General features: G+C 37.6%; 1 protein-coding gene across 4 annotated transcripts in view; it reads left to right on the plus strand.

The window, feature by feature from the left end:
• Positions 1 to 20209, plus strand: part of BRAF (B-Raf proto-oncogene, serine/threonine kinase) — a 162637-nt gene that overhangs the window by 73758 nt on the left and 68670 nt on the right. For 2 of the 4 annotated variants that reach the window (XR_004351379.1, XM_032642648.1), the window contains exons 4-6: positions 1361 to 1405; positions 15177 to 15280; positions 16120 to 16222. Coding sequence is in view for 3 of the 4 variants with exons in the window: in XM_032642648.1 (XP_032498539.1) it covers positions 1361 to 1405; positions 15177 to 15280; positions 16120 to 16222 (252 nt within the window). In the remaining variant the exon portion in view is untranslated. The remainder of the gene's footprint in view (positions 1 to 1360; positions 1406 to 15176; positions 15281 to 16119; positions 16223 to 20209) is intronic. The other 2 variants (XM_032642651.1, XM_032642649.1) reach the window with 1 other exon arrangement.

A 20209-nucleotide genomic window follows, 5' to 3' on the forward strand; every position in this document is an offset into this window, starting at 1 on the left:
TCAGAAGGTGGACATTCTATAAGACAAACAGCCTGGACTCAGTGTCATGGAGGATAAAGGGTTGGGGATTATTCTACACTGAGTAAGACTAAAGAGACAAAACAAACAAATGCGCTGTGTGATCCTGATTTGGGACCAGGGTGGGGAAGAGCTGTAGAAGTCCTTCTTGAGATAGGAAATGTTGAGTGTTGATTGAATATGATGTGTTCTTATGGAATTATTAGTTTTCTTAAGTGTGACAATAGCGATATTTTTATGTAGGAGAATGTCTTTATTCTTAGGAAATGCATGCTTAAATATTTAGGAGTAAATTGTCATGATGCCTGCAACCCCCCTCCCGCCCCTCTTTTGAAATAAAACTTACATATAATAAAGTGTACAAATCTCAAGTGTACAGCTCAGTGACTTTCTACATGTGTAAGTGCCATGCAGACCAAGATATAGAACATTTCTAATGTGAGTGTTCTCTCGTGCTCCCTCAATTCAGTGACCACCTTCAAGAGTAACCACTATTCTGAATTCTATCTCAGTCAATTTAGAACTGACTTTCAAATGGTATGATGGAAACAAAATGTTAAAGAGAGAAAACAAATATGAAAAAATAGTTTTAGGATCTGAGAGAACTTGGATGTTAATTGTACCACTCCTAATTTTCTGTGTTTGAAATTTTTCATAGTGGAGTTGGAAAAATTCAAAGAACATAGAACAAAAGAAAAATAGAAAGTTAAAAAGAAACAGTTCCCACTAGGAAAAAAAACTGATGAACATATTCATGCTGATTTGAGGAAGTAGCAAAGGTTTAGAAAAGAACATTCATAAGGTTTTTAACTTTTTTATTTAGGAAATTTATTTATATGGAAAAGTATAAAGGACAATATATTAAACACCTGTGTTTAGTCACCTACAATGAACAAGTATTAATGTTTGTTATATTTGCTTCATATTACACACACACACACACATATATATCCATACATACGTACATACATATATATATTTAGGTTCCTCTTACCTGTCCCATTCCCTTCCCAAACATCCTTCATCCCACCTTGTCCCCCAAGAAGTAGCCACTATGATAAATGTGGGGTACATTCAATCGAAATTTTTATATTTTACTACATGGATATATACCTATAAGCATTTTTTTAATATATAAAATAGTATGATACTGTATGTAATGTTCAACATCTTGTCCTTTTTATTCAAAATTATTATAATTTCAAGGTATACATATGTATGTGTTGATACATATAGGTCTGATTCTTTTCAATTTAACATAGTTTATCCTGACAGACATCTAGGTTATGTTCAGGTTTTTTGTTATTACTAACAGTGCTAAAATATGAACATCTTTATACAGGACTCTTTGTCTACAAGTAACGGGGTATTTCCAAGTTGCAGACCTGTAAGTGGATCTCTCAATGGGAAATGCAGGTTTGGTTCAAAGGCTGTAAATACCAGGTGTCTGAAAAAAATATCTAAAACTACTAAATTAATTTTAACATCTTTTGGGAGAAAGCTCTCAAAGCAGCTTATCTTTTTTGGTTTCCTCAGTGTCTAACAATTAGTAGGTGTGATTGTATCTAACATAATGAAAGGAAGGACAGTGGGAACAGATAGAGCGATGTTGGATCCTTCAAAATCATGCCTTGGTTGTGTGATAATTAAAGCAAGAAATGTTTATGGAATGGAAGAGATAAGGAGAAGCTAAACAAGCTGTTCTTGTTTTAGCCAGTTTGAGGAAAAACATGTAAAGAGCACGAAAACATGTAGGAAACTCTAACTCTCTTACTAGCACAAGTAAGTAGTTTTAATGGAATAGATTGAGTAAAGGGACATCATTAGAGTAAATGCTAGAACCCCAGGGAATACCCTCCCTCTCCCTTTATTTTTAGCAAAAAGTAAAGCAGAAACCTCTAAGATCTGCAAGTGATGAAAGAGAGTTACACATTCCATCCTTTTGTAGACAAGAAGAATACCTATTGCATAGTGGTTTACAGTTTGTAAAAACGTTCCCCCATACTCATTTGATCCTCATAGTAACTTTGTGAGGCAGAGTATTATATGGAGCAGTATTAACTCATGTTGATATTTAAAATACTGTGTTTAATTTTAATAAAATAGCTGTGAAGTCTAGGACATTCTTGACTCCTCATAAATTCTATTAACTTTTGCCACAGTGAAAGGACTTAATCTGTTGCTAGGTAAGTTTTCCCCTTTGGAGGTCTAAAGAGGTAATTGATTAAATTTAGTTTTGGATTTAATTGGGACCGGCAATTTAGGAGTAAAAGACCTACCACCTTTATCACTTGTTCTTTGTCAGTTAAATACAACTTGATCAGGAGGCATACTTAATTCTAAAATCGCTTTCTTTTTTTTTTTTTTAAAAATGGTGTTTTCTTTTTTTTAAAAATTAATTCATTTATTTATTTATTTTTTTTGGCTGTGTAGGGTCTTCGTTTCTGTGCGAGGGCTTTCTCTAGTTGCGGCGAGCGGGGGCCACTCTTCATCGCCGTGCACGGGCCTCTCACTGTCGTGGCCTCTCTTGTTGCGGAGCACAGGCTCCAGACACACAGGCTCAGTAGTTGTGGCTCACGGGCCCAGTCGCTCCGTGGCATGTGGGATCTTCCCAGACCAGGGCTCGAACCCGTGTCCCCTGCATTGGCAGGCAGATTCTCAACCACTGCGCCACCAGGGAAGCCCTAAAATCGCTTTCATCTTAGGAAGTTTTGGTAGTATATATAGTCAGCCTCTTTTAACTTTAAAAAGACCATGTTATAAGCAGATCATATTAAATTTTTCCTTTTATTGTGAATTGGTTTAACAGTCTATAATAATAAACTATATTATGACTGGTTTAACACTCCTAAAAAAGGACTTGACATCAAGATAAATTATGATAAAATCAGGAAGCTATAAATTTAGGTTTATTTTAAAAACCCATATATTAGCATGTATAATCTGTGCCAGTTTTATACGAGGAGATCTCAGTGTATCATGAAGTTTACTTAAATCATCTAATAAAGTCTGCATTGTAAAGAATTTAAACTACCAAATTAATCTACTACCTCAGATAATTAAACATGTAGTAATTTTGATGGCCACCTGAATTTTGATGGCCACTCCTTTAAGGAGTTCTTAAGGTTTTAAGAGAACATTTTATATGGAAAATTTTAAACATACACAAAAGTAGGGTAGTGTGGTGGACCATCATGAATCCGTTGATAAAAGATGATTTATATTCACTTTAAAAACTGGTATGTTAAAGTTTAGACTGATACATTTTGTTTTGGTCTAAATTTTCCTTTGCAAATATTCAGATGATTACATTGACTATAGATCGCTGTTAAGGTAGGATGCTTGTTTTTAAATTATTTTAGAGAAAAGTTATTGCTGCTTTGACAGCCTAATCAGGGACATTTAATTTTGTAATTTGGAGAAGAGGCATTAACCTGGTTCTTTTGAAAATATCTGTTTAGTCCTTTCAGCCTTAAAATTTGAGACAGTGCTCCCCTTCCCCTTTTCCTTTTTGAATAGGTAATTCTTTGTTTTTTACATCTTTATTGGAGTATAATTGATTTACAATGGTGTGTTAGTTTCTGCTTTATAACAAAGTGACTCAGTTATACATATGTTCCCGTATCTCTTCCCTCTTGTGTCTCCCTCCCTCCCTATCCCACCCCTCTAGGTGGTCACAAACCACGAAGCTGATTTCCCTGTGCTATGCGGCTGCTTCCCACTAGCTATCTATTTTACGTTTGATAGTGTATATATGTCCATGCCACTCTCTCGCTTTGTCACAGCTTACCCTTCCCCCCCCCATATCCTCAAGTCCATTCTCTACAAGGTCTGTGTCTTTACTCCCGTCTCACCCCTAGCTTCTTCATGACATTTTTTTCCCCTTAGATTCCATATATATGTGTTAGCATATGGTATTTGTCTTTCTCTTTCTGACTTACTTCACTCTATATGACAGATTCTAGGTCCATCCACCTCACTACAAATAACTCAGTTTCGTTTCTTTTTTTTTTTTTAAACATCTTTATTGGGGTATAATTGCTTTACAATGGTGTGTTAGTTTCTGCTTTATAACAAAGTGAATCAGTTATACATATACATATGTTCCCATATGTCTTCCCTCTTGCGTCTCCTTCCCACTCTCCCTATCCCACCCCTCCAGGCTGTCACAAAGCACCGACATAATATCCCTATGCCTTGAGGCTGCTTCCCCCTAGCTATCTACCTTACTACGTTTGTTAGTGTGTATATGTCCATGACTCTCTTTCACCCTGTCAAAGGTCACCCTTCCCCCTCCCCATATCCTCAAGTCCGTTCTCCAGTAGGTCTGCGTCTTTATTCCTGTCTTACCCCTAGGTTCTTCATGACATTTTTTTCCCCTTAAATTCCATATATATGTGTTAGCATACGGTATTTTGTCTTTTTCTTTCTGACTTACTTCACTCTGTATGACAGACTCTAGGTCTATCCATCTCATTACAAATAGCTCAATTTCATTTCTTTTTAAGGCTGAGTAATATTCCATTGTATATATGTGCCACATCTTCTTTATCCATTCATCCGATGATGGACACTTAGGTTGCTTCCATCTCCTGGCTATTGTAAATAGAGCTGCAATGAACATTTTGGTACATGACTCTTTTTGAATTATGGTTTTCTCAGGGTATATGCCCAGTAGTGGGATTGCTGGGTCATATGGTAGTTCTATTTGTAGTTTTTTAAGGAACCTCCTTATTGTTCTCCATAGTGGCTGTACCAATTCACATTCCCACCAGCCGTGCAAGAGTGTTCCCTTTTCTCCACACCCTCTCCAGCATTTACTGTTTCTAGATTTTTTGATGATGGCCATTCTGACTGGTCTGAGATGATATCGCATTGTAGTTTTGATTTGCATTTCTCTAATGATTACTGATGTTGAGCATTCTTTCATGTGTTTGTTGGCAATCTGTATATTTTCTTTGGAGAAATGTCTGTGTAGGTCTTCTGCCCATTTTGGGATTGGGTTGTTTGTTTTTTTGTTATTGAGTTGCATGAACTGCTTGTAAATTTTGGAAATTAATCCTCTGTCAGTTGCTTCATTTGCCAATATTTTCTCCCTTTCTGAGGGTTGTCTTTTGGCCTTGTTTATGGTTTCCTTTGCTGTGCAAAAGCTTTGAAGTTTCATTAGGTCCCATTTGCTTATTTTTGTTTTTATTTCCATTTCTCTAGGAGGTGGGTCAAAAAGGATTCTGCTGTGATTTATGTCATAGAGTGTTCTGCCTATGTTTTCCTCTAAGAGTTTGATAGTTTCCGGCCTTACATTTAGGTCTTTACTCCATTTTGAGCTTATTTTTGTGTATGGTGTTAGGGAGTGTTCTAATCTCATACTTTTACATGTAGCTGTCCAGTTTTCCCAGCACCACTTATTGAAGAGGCTGTCCTTTCTCCACTGTACATTCCTGCCTCCTTTATCAAAGATAAGGTGACCATATGTGCGTGGGTTTATCTCTGGGCTTTCTATCCTGTTCCATTGATCTATATTTCTGTTTTTGTGCCAGTACCATACCATTGATTACTGTAGCTTTGTAGTATAGTCTGAAGTCAGGGAGCCTGATTACTCCAGCTCCGTTTTTCATTGTCAAGATTGCTTTGGCTATTCGGGGTCTTTTGTGTTTCCATAACAAATTGTGAACTTTTTTGTACTAGTTCTGTGAAAAATGCCAGTGGTAGTTTGATAGGGATTGCATTGAATCTGTAGATTGCTTTGGGTAGTAGAGTCATTTTCACAATGTTGATTCTTCCAATTCAAGAACATGGTATATCTCTCCATCTATTTGCATCATCTTTAATTTCTTTCATCAGTGTCTTATAATTTTCTGCATACAGGTCTTTTGTCTCCTTAGGTAGGTTTATTCCTAGATATTTTATTCTTTTTGTTGCAGTAGTAAATGGGGAGGGTTTTCTTGATTTCACTTTCAGATTTTTCATCCTTAGTGTATAGGAATGCCAGAGATTTCTGTGCATTAATTTTGTATCCTGCTACTTTACCAAATTCATTGATTAGCTCTAGTAGTTTTCTGGTAGCATCTTTAGGATTCTCTATGTATAGTATCATGTCATCTGCAAACAGTGACAGCTTTACTTCTTCTTTTCTAATTTGGATTCCTTTTATTTCCTTTTCTTCACTGATTGCTGTGGATAAAACTTCCAAAAACTATGTTGAATAAGAGTGGTGAGAGTGGGCAACCTTGTCTTGTTCCTGATCTTAGTGGAAATGCTTTCAGTTTTTCACCATTGAGGACGATGTTGGCTGTGGGTTTGTCATATATGGCCTATATTATGTTGAGGAAAGTTCCCTCTATGCCTACTTTCTGCAGTGTTTTTATCATAAATGGGTGTTGAATTTTGTGGAAAGCTTTCTTTGCATCTATTGAGATGATCATATGGTTTTTCTCCTTCAATTTTTTAATATGGTGTATCACGATTGATTTGCATATATTGAAGAATCCTTGCATTCCTGGAATAAACCCCACTTGTTCATGGTGTATGATACTTTTAATGTGCTGTTGGATTCTGTTTGCTAGCATTTTGTTGAGGATTTTTGCATCTATGTTCATCAGTGATATTGGCCTGTAGTTTTCTTACTTTGTGATATCTTTGTCTGGTTTTGGTATCAGAGTGATGGTGGCCTCATAGAATGAGTTTGAGAGTGTTCCTCCCTCTGCTATATTTTGGAAGAGTTTGAGAAGGATAGGCGTTAGCTCTTCTCTAAATGGTTTTTTTTGGGTTGTTTTTTGTTTTTTTTTTTTTTTTTTTTTGCAGTACGCAGGCCTCTCACTGCTGTGGCCTCTCCCGTTGCGGAGCACAGGCTCTGGACGCGCAGGCCCAGTGGCCGTGGCTCACGGGCCTAGCCGCTCCGCGGCATGTGGGATCTTCCCGGACCGGGATACGAACCCGTGTCCCCTGCATCAGCAGGCAGACTCTCAACCACTGCGCCACCAGGGAAGCCCTTCACCTGTGAAGCCATCTGGTCCTGGGCTTTTTGTTTGTCGGAAGATTTTTAATCACAGTTTCAATTTCAGTGCTTGTGATTGGTCTTTTCATATTTTCTATTTCTGTTCATATTTTCTATTTCTTCCTGATTCAGTCTTGGCAGTTTGTGCATTTCTAAGAATTTGTCCGTTTCTTCCAGGTTGTCCATTTTATTGGCATATAGTTGCTTGTCATAATCTCTCATGATCTTTTGTATTTCTGCAGTGTCAGTTGTTACTTCTCCTTTTTCATTTCTAATTCTATTGATTTGAGTCTTCTCCCTTTTTTTCTTGGTGAGTCTGGCTAATGGTTTATCAATTTTGTCTATCTTCTCAAAGAACAAGCTTTTAGTTTTATTGATCTTTGCTATCATTTCCTTCATTTCTTTTTCATTTATTTCTGATCTGATTTTTATGATTTCTTTCCTTCTGCTAACCTTGGGGTTTTTTTGTTCTTCTTTCTCTAATTGCTTTAGGTGCAAAGTCAGGTTGTTTATTTGAGATGTTTCCTGTTTCTTAAGGTAGGATTGTATTGCTATAAACTTCCCTCTTAGAACTGCTTTTGCTGCATCCCATAGGTTTTGGGTCGTCGTGTCTCCATTGTCATTTGTTTCTAGGTATTTTTTTGATTACTTCAGTGATCACTTTGTTATTAAGTAGTGTATTGTTTAGCCTTCATGTGTTTGTATTTTTTGCATATCTTTTCCTGTAATTGATATCTAGTCTCATAGCGTTGTGGTCAGAAAAGATACTTGATGCAATTTCAATTTTCTTAAATTTACCAAGGCTTGATTTGTGACCCAAGATATGATGTATCCTGGAGAATGTTCCATGAGCACTTGAGAAAAATGTGTATTCTGTTGTTTTTGGATGGAATGTACTATAAATATCAGCTAAGTCCATCTTGTTTAATGTATCATTTAAAGCTTGTGTTTCCTTATTTATTTTCATTTTGGATGATCTGTCCATTGGTGAAAGTGGGGTGTTAAAGTCCCCTACTATGAATGTGTTACTCTTGACTTCCCCTTTTACAGCTGTTAGTATTTGCCTTATGTATTGAGGTGCTCCTATGTTGGATGCATATATATTTATAATTGTTATACTGTCTTCTTGGATTGATCCCTTGATCATTATGTAGTGTCCTTCCTTGTCTCCTATAACATTCTTTATTTTAAAGTCTATTTTATCTGATGTGGGTATTGCTACTTCAGCTTTTTTTAAATTTCCATTTGCATGGAATATCTTTTTCCATCCCCTTGCTTTCAGTCTGTATGTGTCCCTAGGTCTGAAGTGGGTCTCTTGTAGACAGCATATATATGGGTGTTGTTTTTGTATCCATTCAGCCAGTCTGTGTCTTTTTGTGGGAGCATTTAATCCATTTACATTTAAGGTAGTTATCGGTATGCATGTTCCTGTTCCCATTTTCTTAATTGTTTTGGGTTTGTTATTGTAGGTCTTTTCCTTCTCTTGTGTTTCTTGCCTAGAGAAGTTCCTTAACATTTGTTGTAAAGCTGGCTTGGTGGTGCTGAACTCTCTCAGCTTTTGCTTGTCAGTAAAGGTTTTAATTTCTCCATCAAATCTGAATGAGATCTTTGCTGGGTAGAGTAATCTTGGTTGTAGGTTTTTCTCCTTCATCACTTTAAATATGTCCTGCCACTCCCTTCTGGCTTGCAGAGTTTCTGCTGAAAGATCAGCTGTTAATCTTATGGGGATTCCCTTGTGTGTTACTTGTTGTTTTTCCCTTGCTGCTTTTAATATGTTTTCTTTGTATTTAATTTTTGACAGTTTGATTAGTATGTGTCGTGGAGTGTTTCTCCTTGGATTTATCCTGTATGCGACTCTCTGTGCTTCCTGGACTTGATTAACTATTTCCTTTCCCATATTAGGGAAGTTTTCAAGTATAATCTCTTTAAATATTTTCTCAGTCCCTTTTTTTTTTCTCTTCTTCTGAGACCCCTATAATTTGAATGTTGGTGCATTTAATGTTGTCCCAGCGGTCTCTGAGACTGTCCTCAGCTCTTTTCATTCTTTTTTCTTTATTCTGCTCTGCAGTAGTTTCCACTATTTTATCTTCCATGTTACTTATCCGTTCTTCTGCCTCAGTTATTCTGCTATTGGTCCCTTCTTGAATATTTTTAATTTCATTTATTGTGTTGTTCATCATTGCTTGTTTCCTCTTTAGTTGTTCTTAGTCCTTGTTAAATGTTTCTTTCATTTTCTCTATTCTGTTTACAAGATTTTGGATCATCTTTACTATCATTATTCTGAATTCTTTTTCAGGTAGACTGCCTATTTCCTCTTCATTTGTTAGGTCTGGTGGGTTTTTATCTTGCTCCTTCATCTGCTGTGTGTTTTTCTGTCTTCTCATTTTGCTTATCTTACTGTGTTTGGGGGTCTCCTTTTTGTAGGCTGCAGGTTTGTGGTTCCCGTTGTTTTTGGTGTCTGTCCCCAGTGGCTAAAGTTGGTTCAGTGGGTTGGGTAGGCTTCCTGGTGGAGGAGACTAGTGCCTGTGTTCTGGTGGATGAGGCTGGATCTTGTCTTTCTGGTGGTCAGGTCCACGTCTGGTGGTGTGTTTTGGGGTGTATGTGGACTTATTATGATTTTAGGCAGCCTCTCTTCTAATGGGTGGGGTTGTGTTCCTTTCTTGCTAGTTGTTTGGCATAGGGTGTCCAGCACTGTAGCTTGCTGGTCGTTGAGTAAAGCTGGGTGTTCGTTTTGAGATGGAGATCTCTGGGAGATTTTTGCCGTTTGATATTATGTGGAGCTGGGAGGTCTCTTTTGGACCAGTGTCCTGAAGTTGGCTCTCCCACCTCAGAGGCACAGCACTGACTGCTGGCTGCAGCACCAAGAGCCTTTCATCCACATGGCTCAGAATAAAAGGGAGAAAAAGTAGAAAGAAAGAAAGAGAGAGAGAGAGAGGGAGGGAGGGAGGGAGGAAGGAAGAAAGAAAGAATGAGGCTAAAATAAAATAAGATAGAATAAAATAGTTATTAAAATAAAAACTATTTATTGAGAAAAAAATTTTTTTAGTAAAAGAAAAAAAAAAAACGGACAGACAAGAACCCTAGGACAAGTGGTGAAAGCAAAGCTGTACAGACAAAATCTCACACAGAAGCATACACATACATATTCACAAAAAGAGGAAATGGGTAAAAAATAATAAATCTTGCTCTCAAAGTCCACCTCCTCAATTTGGGATGATTCGTTGTCTATTCAGGTATTCCACAGATGCAGGGTGCAAAAAGTTGTTTGTGGAGCTTTAATCCGCTGCTTCTGGGGCTGCTGGGAGAGATTTCCCTTTCTCTTCTTTGTTCTCAGAGCTTCCGGGGCTCAGCTTTGGATTTGGCCCCGCCTCTTGTGTAGGTCGCTGGAGGGCGTCTGTTCTTCGTTCAGACAGGACGGGGTTAAAGGAGCAGCTGCTGCTTCGGGGACTCTGGCTCGCTCAGGCCGGGTGGAGGGAGGCGTATGGAGTGCGGGGCAAGCCTGCAGCAGCAGAGGCCGGCGTGACGTTGCACCAGCCTGAGGCGCACTGTGCTGTGTTCTCCCGGGGAAGTTGTCCCTGGATCACAGGACCCTGGCAGTGGCGGGGTGCACAGGCTCCCGGAAGGGGGGTGTGGATAGTGACTTGTTCTCGCACACAGGCTTCTTGGTGGCGGCGGCAGCAGCTTTAGCGTCCCATGCCCGTCTCTGGGGTCCGCGCTGTTAGCCGCGGCTCACGCCCATCTCTGGCGCTCCTTTAAGCAGCGCTTTTAATCCCCTCTCCTCGCGCACCAGGAAACAAAGACGGAAGAAAAAGTCTCTTGCCTCTTTGGCAGGTCCAAACTTTTCCCCGGACTCCCTCCCGGGTAGCCTAGCTGTGGCGCACTAACCCCTTCAGGCTATGTTCACTCCACCAGTCCTCTCTCTGGGCTCAACCGATGCCCAAGCCTTAGCTCCCAGCCCCGCCCGCCCCGGCAGGTGAGCAGACCAGCCTCTCGGGCTGCTGAGTACTGGTCGGCACCGATCCTCTGTGCAGGAATCTCTCCGCTTTGGCTTCAACACCCCTGTTGCTGTGCTCTCCTCCGCGGCTCCAAAGCTTCCCCCCCTCCGCCACCCGCAGTCTCCGCCTGCTAAGGGGCTTCCTAGTGTGTGGAAACCTTTCCTCCTTCACTGCTCCCTCCCACTGGTGCAGGTCCCATCCATATTCTTTTGTTTCTGTTTTTCCTTTTTTCTTTTGCCCTACCCAGGTACGTGGGGAGTTTCTTGCCTTTTGGGAGGTCTGAGGTCTTCTGCCAGCGTTCAGTGGGTGTTCTGTAGGAGTTGTTCCGGTAATTCTTTCATGTGGTATTTACATCAGGAAATCTTGTTTCCACCTCTACCTCTTTACATCCAGTTTCCCCTGTACCTTTTAGGTAACTATTTTTATTTGGGGGTGTGTGTGTGTTTTCTGGGTTTCTTCATGTAGCAAGAAGAAAATAGATATATTCTTATTTCTCCACTCCTCTTCATACACACAAGGTATCATACTGTATATATCATTCTGTATTTTGCTTTTAATGTTTATGTAGGCTATCCTGGAAATTTTCCATTTCCACGTATAGCATGCTTAAATATTCTTTTTTATAGCTATAGATTCCATTGTATAGATGTACTATAGTTTACCAGTTAAATTATGGTATACCAAAAGTAGGCTTCCTTGATCAAAGAGAAATTTACATTTGTAATTTTGATAAGAAACTTTCAAATTTTGCTTCACAGGTTTTGCTTAGTCTTGCACTGCTATCAGCAGTGTATGAGATGCCTGTTTACCATAGCCTCATCAACAGAGTATGTTGTCAAACTTTTGTATTTTTGCCAATGTGATAAATGAAAGATATTTTGGCAAGTTTGAGTTTGCTTTTCTCTGAGGTTGAACACCTTTTCATAAGTTAGAAGGCCGTTTATATTTCAGTTTTCCTGAACTGTCTTTCATGTCCTTTGCCTGTTGATGCTGATCTCTATTTTTCAGAAGGTCTTTATATATCATGAAGATTATATGCCTCTTATATAAGTTGCAAATATTTTTTTCCCAGTTTGCATTTGTCTTTTGACTTTGCTTATATAGTCATCCCTCAGTATCTGCAGGGGATTGGTTCCAGGACCCCCTAAGGATACCAAAATCCTTGGATGCTCAAGTGCCTTATATAAAATGGCATAGTATTTGCATATAACCTATGCACATACTCCTGTATACTTTAAATCATCTTTAGGTTACTTATAGTAGGCAAATTTAAGTTTTGCTTTTTTGGAACTTTCTGGAAATTTTTTCTGAATATTTTTGATCCTCAGTTGGTTGAATCCACGGATGTGGCACCCACGATATGGAGGGCTGACTGCAGTATGTTGTGTGTGTTTTGCCATCTAAAAAGTTCTTAGTTATGTGTAGGTGAATTTAACATTTTTCTTTTATGGCTTCCAGACTTTTCATCATAGATTTATAAGGCTTCTTCACTTGAGGTTATAAAGGAGCTTGCTGTGTGTTTCTTTCAGTTCTTTTATGGTTTGTCCCCTCCTTCCTTCAACATTTAAATATTTGATCCTTTTGGAATTTACCCTAGTGTACAGTATGTAGTATGGGTGAACCTTTTTTTCCTAGATTGGTTCCAGTAGTTCCAACATCAGTTATTTAAAAGTTCATCTTTATCCTATTTCAGATGCTGCCTTTATTTTATTTTGATTTTCTTTATGTGTTGGAGTCTGCTTTGGTCTTTCTGTTTTATTTTGTTGGTGTGTCAGTCTGTTGAACAGGTATCATGAAGGAACAGAAATCAGCCTACAGAAGTGAATGAAGGACTGATAGGTGACTTTCCCTTGGTGATAAGAGTGGAAAACCAAATTTTTGCCTACTGATGAAACATATATACACCTTGGAATCAACCTGTTCAGAGAAGCATAAGGGAGCATAGCTATATTAGAAGATGGCATTACAGGAGTGCATGAGGGGAATTACCAAAGGAACTGAAAGGTGGATAGCCCCAACCCATTGATGACCTCGTATGCCATATTAAGGAATTTGAATTTTGTCCTATAAATAACTGGAAAAATTTGAGAAGACTAATGAAATGTAAGGTTATACCTTAGAATGGGATTCTTAATCTGAGTTCAGTGGACTCCTCAGCAGTCCATAATGGGCTTGAAATTTTATGTTCCAGAGAGAGTATCTAAGGCTTTCATCAGGTTCTCAGAAGTATTTGACACGCACACATGTTAAGAATACCTTCTTTAGAAAGATTTCACTGATAACATGGGGATAGGATAGATTGGATGGGGTTTAAAACTAAAGATAGGGTTGTCAATCAAGAAGTTTTTGGTTTAGAGTAGGCAGAATATGAGTTGCAGAGGGAAAAAGTAAGCTTTCCCTTCTGTTCATTATTTCTAGAAGGTATGGCCAGTTCTCACGATTTGCAGTAGTTATGTTCTATACATTCCCTGCAAACACTGAATTAGTGAATACTGAACCATTGCTCCTAGGAGAAATGCAGGATTACTGTTATAAATGAGCCAAAGATGGCCTCTGTATATTGGCCCCTAGATTGTTTATTTCTTCACAGGTCCATTAGCTTAAAAGTCACCTGGCACTTGTCTACAGTATGAGAGCTAGAAAAAGAAGGCAGTGTCACCTTGATTAACCTCAGCTGGGAAAGTATGCCTTGAGCAACTCAAATTTTTCAGTCCTCTGTGCATGTCTGCAAAAGTATTGATTTTGGGGTTACAAATAAATTTTAGCAAACAGACAAATTTGCAACAGAGTCTATGAATAAAGAGGATCAACTGTACCAATCCAGTCTCTTGAATATTTCCAATGATGAACCTACTCCCTCATGGTAAACTTTTCCCTTGCTGGATAGTTTTAACAGTTATATTGAGCTAAAATCTGCCTCCTGTGTTTTCTAATCTTAGGTCCTAATTTGGCTTTCTCGATTGTTCCCCTTCAATATACTGTTTAGATTCACCTGTCTTATATTCATTTTCACTCCATTTTTCCCCCTCTAGCATAAGTTTCCCAATTTCTTTGGAAACTTTTGGTTTGCTGAGTACTTTAGTGATTTAAAAGAATGAAACCTTTAATTTTGTTATTAACATTTCCTCTGTCTGCACTCCCCTCCCCCCATAAAGACTGACCAACCTGAACTCCCATTGCTTCACTTTAGTCTACACTGTGTTTGTCAGTCCTTTTTCAGTTTTAAATTATTTGGATTAATATCTGGGGAGATGGGTCGCTGGCAGAAAAGGCCAGGATAGAGATAACTTCAAATATACAGAAAGATTCTTATCTCTATTTTCAGTGCCTCTTTTCTCCCCGCTCCTAATGTCATCTCTCCTTCTCCTTAGGTTAGCTTCATTCTGTAGCCAGGTTTTCTCAGTGTACTAGGGAAGATGGCCATTAGGGACTCCAGATTTCTATCCTTTTGGAACACTTTAACTACAGTAGAAACAGAAACTTCTCTCAACCAGTGTCCATCTGTCAGTTAAGGAAAGAACTCTGGTGCTGTTTGGGTCATATATCTAGCCCTGGATTAGGGATATGGGAAACTGATTAGCTGGCTTATGTCATGTGTAGCCAGAAAAGTAGTGACCCTTGTGATTGATGGCCTCTCCAGAACCATGTGGTTTTTAGGGAAGGGTGGGTTCCCAGAGGAAATAGGAGTGCCAAACAACTAAACAGCAGATATCAACTATACACATTAAGACAGGTATTTTCTTCTGCTATGTTTAGGATCAGTAAGACATCTCTTAGGGACCATCATTATGATTGAAGGATTAGAGTTTTCAGCTTTGAACAGTGTTGGATCAAAATTGATTTTGCTTTAAATGTTGACATCTATTATTTCTCAGCAGTGAGCACATAAGGATCTGTAGTATTTTCTGTTCTTTTATATGTTTAAGATATTTTGTAATTTTAATAAAAAACTAAAAATTAATTTTGCTTTGATTTAAGTTGGTGAGTAATAATAGATACTTGAGTCATAATTTCCCATTAATATTAAGTTAGTGAAATAATTTTCTGACACAGTAATCCATATGACATTTTAAAGGTGTTATAAAGGTAAATTATTGGTTTTTTTCAATGATGTGGAAAATATATAATTTATTTCCTTTACCTCATATCATATGTTTATGATACCATAGGTACCTGCAAGGTGTGGAGTTACAGTCCGGGACAGCCTAAAGAAAGCACTGATGATGAGAGGTCTAATCCCAGAGTGCTGTGCTGTTTACAGAATTCAGGATGGGTATGGTTTGTATGTGATGTGAAACTTCGTTTAAAAAAGGAAAAAAAAACCTCAGACATGAAATTTTGGGGTTTTCTATAAGATCTTTACCCAGACCTGGGGTATTGAAAATCAACTTCAGGAAAAAAATATTAATACTAAGTTAATTAGCCTAAAGAAATGTTGTAGGCCCTTTGAGGAGTTAACATTAGATAATTTCTTGTGATGATAGTGTTTGTTTCTCTGATCAAATGACTTTGTTTAGAGTTTGAGATTCTTAAAATTTTTGAACTATTTTTTTATGTGTCTTATTTGAATAATGGACTCTTTCCCAGTCCTTTATTTTTAATATAAACTCATAGTTTCACAAAAGACTTAACAAAATTAACATTTTATATTGAATTATTTTTCAGAAGGTGTCTAAAATTTTGCCATGAGCCCCCCAACCCCAATTTTGAGTCCTGTTTTTTTAAAACAAAAAAAAGTCTCCTTTTTGGGGCATATTGTCCCTTGAGTACTCTTTTTCTTTGAATGGGTACGTAAATCTGTACCTGTGATTTCTTTTTTTTTTTGGACCCCAGGAACAATCCATTTTCTGCTGTTGTAGGTCTTTTCTGGAGCTGACTTGAAGAAAAGAGTATATCTCTTTACCCTGCTGTTTGTCCAAGAATGATACATTTATTTGGGGTAAACTTAAAAATTAATTTATTGCCATTTAAATTTCTAATGATGGAAGACCAGGGAGCCAAAACTTCCTCACCATTATAGCCCCTCAATAACCAATTTTCATATCTTCAGCATGAGGTTTATGAAGATCTTTAGGTATGATAACCAAGAAAGGCTGTGTCTACACTTTTCAGAGAGAAGAAACCAATTGGCTGGGACACTGATATTTCCTGGCTTACTGGAGAGGAATTGCATGTAGAAGTGTTGGAGAACGTTCCACTTACAACACACAACTTTGTATGTACTTTTATATTTTTTTTAATGTCAAAAATCTTCAAGTTCTTGTGAATGAATTTTTATGTAGAGAATATGAAGTATGGATGAATAATTTTGACATTGATATTTTACCTAAGTTGAAAATCAGTTCTGTTATTTAAAAAAACAACACATATTTAAAGAGTTTTGTTTTAATCATTATACTTTATTTTTAATTTAAAAAGTAATAACATATATGTATGTATATAATTGACTGACTTTGTTGTACACCTGAAACTAACACAACATTGTAAATCAACTATATTTCAATTAAAAAAATTTTTTTAAAAAGTAATAGATACTCATTATTGAAAGAAAATTCTTAAAAATTTGAGTGGTACGAAAGTATATTAAGTAAAAACGTGAAAGTACCCTACCAGAGGTAAACAGTTGTTAATTGATTATTGTGTATTCTTCCAAAGTCTTTCTATATATAAAACATGTGTCTGTGAACCCAAAGTTTTCTCCTTTCTTTTTTTTCTCCCTTTCCTTTCCTTCATTATTTTCCATTTTTTCCTTCTTTTAAAACTAAAAAATGGAATCATGTTTTGTATGATATTCTTCTTCTTTTTTTCTTTTTAAGTTAAACAAAGCATCATGGGCATCTTTCCATGTCAGTACACCTAGCTTTATAATGATTGCATAATAGTCCATAAGAATATAAATTCAGTATATTTAACCATCCCTCTTAACAGACATTTAAGTTTTTAAGAAATCTGTTATATATATGGTAAATAGACTCTTTCTGCATACATCTTGACACACTTGTGTAAATGTTTCTGAAAGATAGACTAATGGAAGTGGAATAGCTTTCCTTGAGGACTGAAGAAAGATAGATGTTAAAGCTCTCCTTCAATACTTCTCCCTTTATCTGGTTTTGCATTTGCCAGAACCTAGACTAAGCTAAGTGTCACCAGCATGAGGCCTGGAACAGTGGAACCTCTCTACCTCAGAGATAAGGTAGAGGGTACAGTTCCAGAGCTTGAGAACCTGTCCTCTAAAAGAGCAGGCAGGAGCCAAGATTAGAGTGATCTATAAGGCAGGAATGCACTTCTTACTTTTCTCTATATATGGACTTTGGACCACAGTTTAGTTTTCTAGATGGATAGTTATTGCTACCCTTTTGGCATCAAGTGTTTTCCCTTGTGCCTTGTTGATTAGTACAGCTGGGCTCTTTTGATTTCCTGGGGGGTGTTAGTGTTTTGGAGGCTCCATTAGTGGTGAATAATGAGATCAGGTTTGTGCTTCAATAGATAAGGTATCTTTTGGATGAGTGTAAGATACACCTGATGCCAATCAGATTTACTATGTGGCAGATAGTTTTATAATGATGAGATAAGGAGTTCACTACTATTGACTTTTTTTTTTTAAACCTGGAGAATTTTGAGAGGATAATTAAGATTTTTTATTTAAGTTTTTAGGAATTAAAAAAAGTACTCTTATTCTTCTTAATTAGAAATTGGATATGAGGAGGTAAAAGAAGATCTAAGTTACTAACCTTAAGCAGTGCAGGACGGTCCTTGCCACAAGAGGGTAATGAAAGCAAACTGCAGGTTAGTTGCAGAGTATGGAAATCTTCACAACACAGTTGGAGAGCTGCTAGTTACTATTTGTTGAGATCTTTTCATTTGCCAATATTTTGTCTGATCTGAGGATATAACAATTAATAAGAAAACAGTATCCCTGCCTTAGAGTAGAGAGAGACAGATCATTTAATTAAAAATTTTCATAAGCACTCTTAATTACTGTGTATGTTTAAAGTGCTACAGATACACAGAGTAGAGATCCCTAACCTGGCCTTTGAGGAGTCAGGAAGTTTTCCCAAAGGAAGAAATATGAAAGCTGTGGCCTGATGGATGAGGGAAGAGTACTCTGGACAGGGACTTACCAGGTGGCGCAGTGGTTAAGAATCTGCCTGCCAATACAGGGGACACGGGTTTGAGCCCTGGTCCGGGAAGATCCCACATGCCGCGGAGCAGCTAAGCCCGTGCACAACTACTGAGCCTGCGCTCTTGAGTCCGCACTCTGCAGCAAGAGAAGCCTGCGCACCGCAACGAAGAGGAACCCCCGCTCGCCACAACTAGAGAAAGCTCATGTGCAGCAACGAAGACCCAAAACAGCCATAAATAAATAAATATTTTTAAAAAAAACACAAGAGTACTCTAGACAGAGGGAACAGCAAGAAAGCATGTTACCTTTTCAGTTTTGAAAGAAGTTCAGAATGGATGATACAAAGTTGGAGAGGGGGCTTGTTAGAGTGTAGCATGTATATGGGTGGAGTAAGCTCATGAGAGTCCTTGTAAGCTATGTTAAAGATTCAGACTTTTCCCTAAAATCATTGGAAATTTAATGATTTTAATAGGCAGGGCAGCAGTGTGATTAGATTTGTGTTTTGGAATGATTGCTCTTAGTGTCATAGAGAGGCAAGACGAAGCCTGTGTTCTGCTTAGAAAGGGAAAGAAATCCTCTCTCTGCTTCTCTGGGCTGGCTTTTGTTGACTACTGGAGGAAGGCTGATTATGCCTCCTGGTTTCATAGTCTGTTATAAAAGCGATTCCTTCAGTATATACCTGCATCCCAGGAATCCTTGGGAACTGGCAGGGGGCAGGGAAGGTAGAGAAACAAGATTAAAAACAGATGCTATGTGTCCAGACCTTCCCATTTTCTATAGGCACTAAAGTTAATGTCTTCCCTCAGCCCCACACCTTACAAATTAATGAGTGCAAATTACCTGTTCTATGGCCCTCACGAGTTTACCATCCATGTCTTGAATTCCAAAACAAGCATAAGTTGTGGCCCAAAAGAAAAGATATACCTTCCTGTACCCACCTTTATTGACAAAGGTACATTCACAGATAGAGGTATATGTCAGTTACTCAATTTATGCTCAAATGCATACCCACATTTTCTCCTGCTCAGGTGTTTTTCTCTCCTTTCTGCTTTCCTCCCTCCTGCCCTCCTTCCTTTTCTCTCTTTTTCTCCCCCTTCTTTTACATACAGAAACAACCAGTTACACATAGTTTTCATATATAAGTCAGTGACAGGAAGAAAGACTGCAACTAAGTAGACTAAAGAAGGAAGAGAAATTAGGGCTTCATGAAAGTGTGCAGATTATTAGGCGATTGAGAGTATGAGTAGTCAGCAAAAAGGATAAAGTGACTATAAAATGCTGATTCCTGTGAATACGTTTTGTATTTTTCTGTGCTCTAATTTCCAGAGATTATGCTAGCAATATAAAAAGATGCTTGCTTTAGTAAATAGTAGACACATAAATATTAAAGATTTTCTAATTCCTTTTATATCCAGAGACAAATGGAAAAGGAACAAAGCTAAAAACAGTCAGTTGCTTTTTTATATCCACTAGAAAGTGATACATAGACAAAAAGGTGAAGAAAACAAGAGCTACTCTTAAAGCTATCTAAATGTTCTCAAAAAGCCAGAATGAATGATGTGCCAAGATATAATTTTCTTGATGAAGTATTATTTTTAATAACATTTTATCATGTTAAATATGTGTTTATTGAAAAGAGTTTGATAAAGTGGGTGTTGAAATCAATTTAATGGATCATGAAAAGCATTTACATGCAGTAGAATGGATTAGAAAATTCTGATATGCATTATGTATAGTTAGGGTAATATTATTATATGAATACAGGTGTGTCCTGGATCATGATGTGTTTTTCTTACTATTGTGTGTGATTAATGCTGTCTGAAAAACTGAGATGAATTGAGAATATACAGCAAAGAACAAAAGACAAAATAGAGTCACCCATGCTCTCGTCACTCTCAAATAGCCATTGTTAACATTTTGTTATTTGTTTATCCTTTTTATGTTTTCTGCTTCTTATATATACAAACCAAACAGTTTTAAACAATTTCTGGTTTTGTTCGTTATCAAGATAGAGCTTCTCTGGCACAGTTCTGTTTATGTGACCCATGTTTGGCTTCTGACATGGAGTTCTTACACGTT

Source organism: Phocoena sinus, chromosome 9, assembly GCF_008692025.1.
Source record: "Phocoena sinus isolate mPhoSin1 chromosome 9, mPhoSin1.pri, whole genome shotgun sequence".
Taxonomy (NCBI): domain Eukaryota; kingdom Metazoa; phylum Chordata; class Mammalia; order Artiodactyla; family Phocoenidae; genus Phocoena; species Phocoena sinus.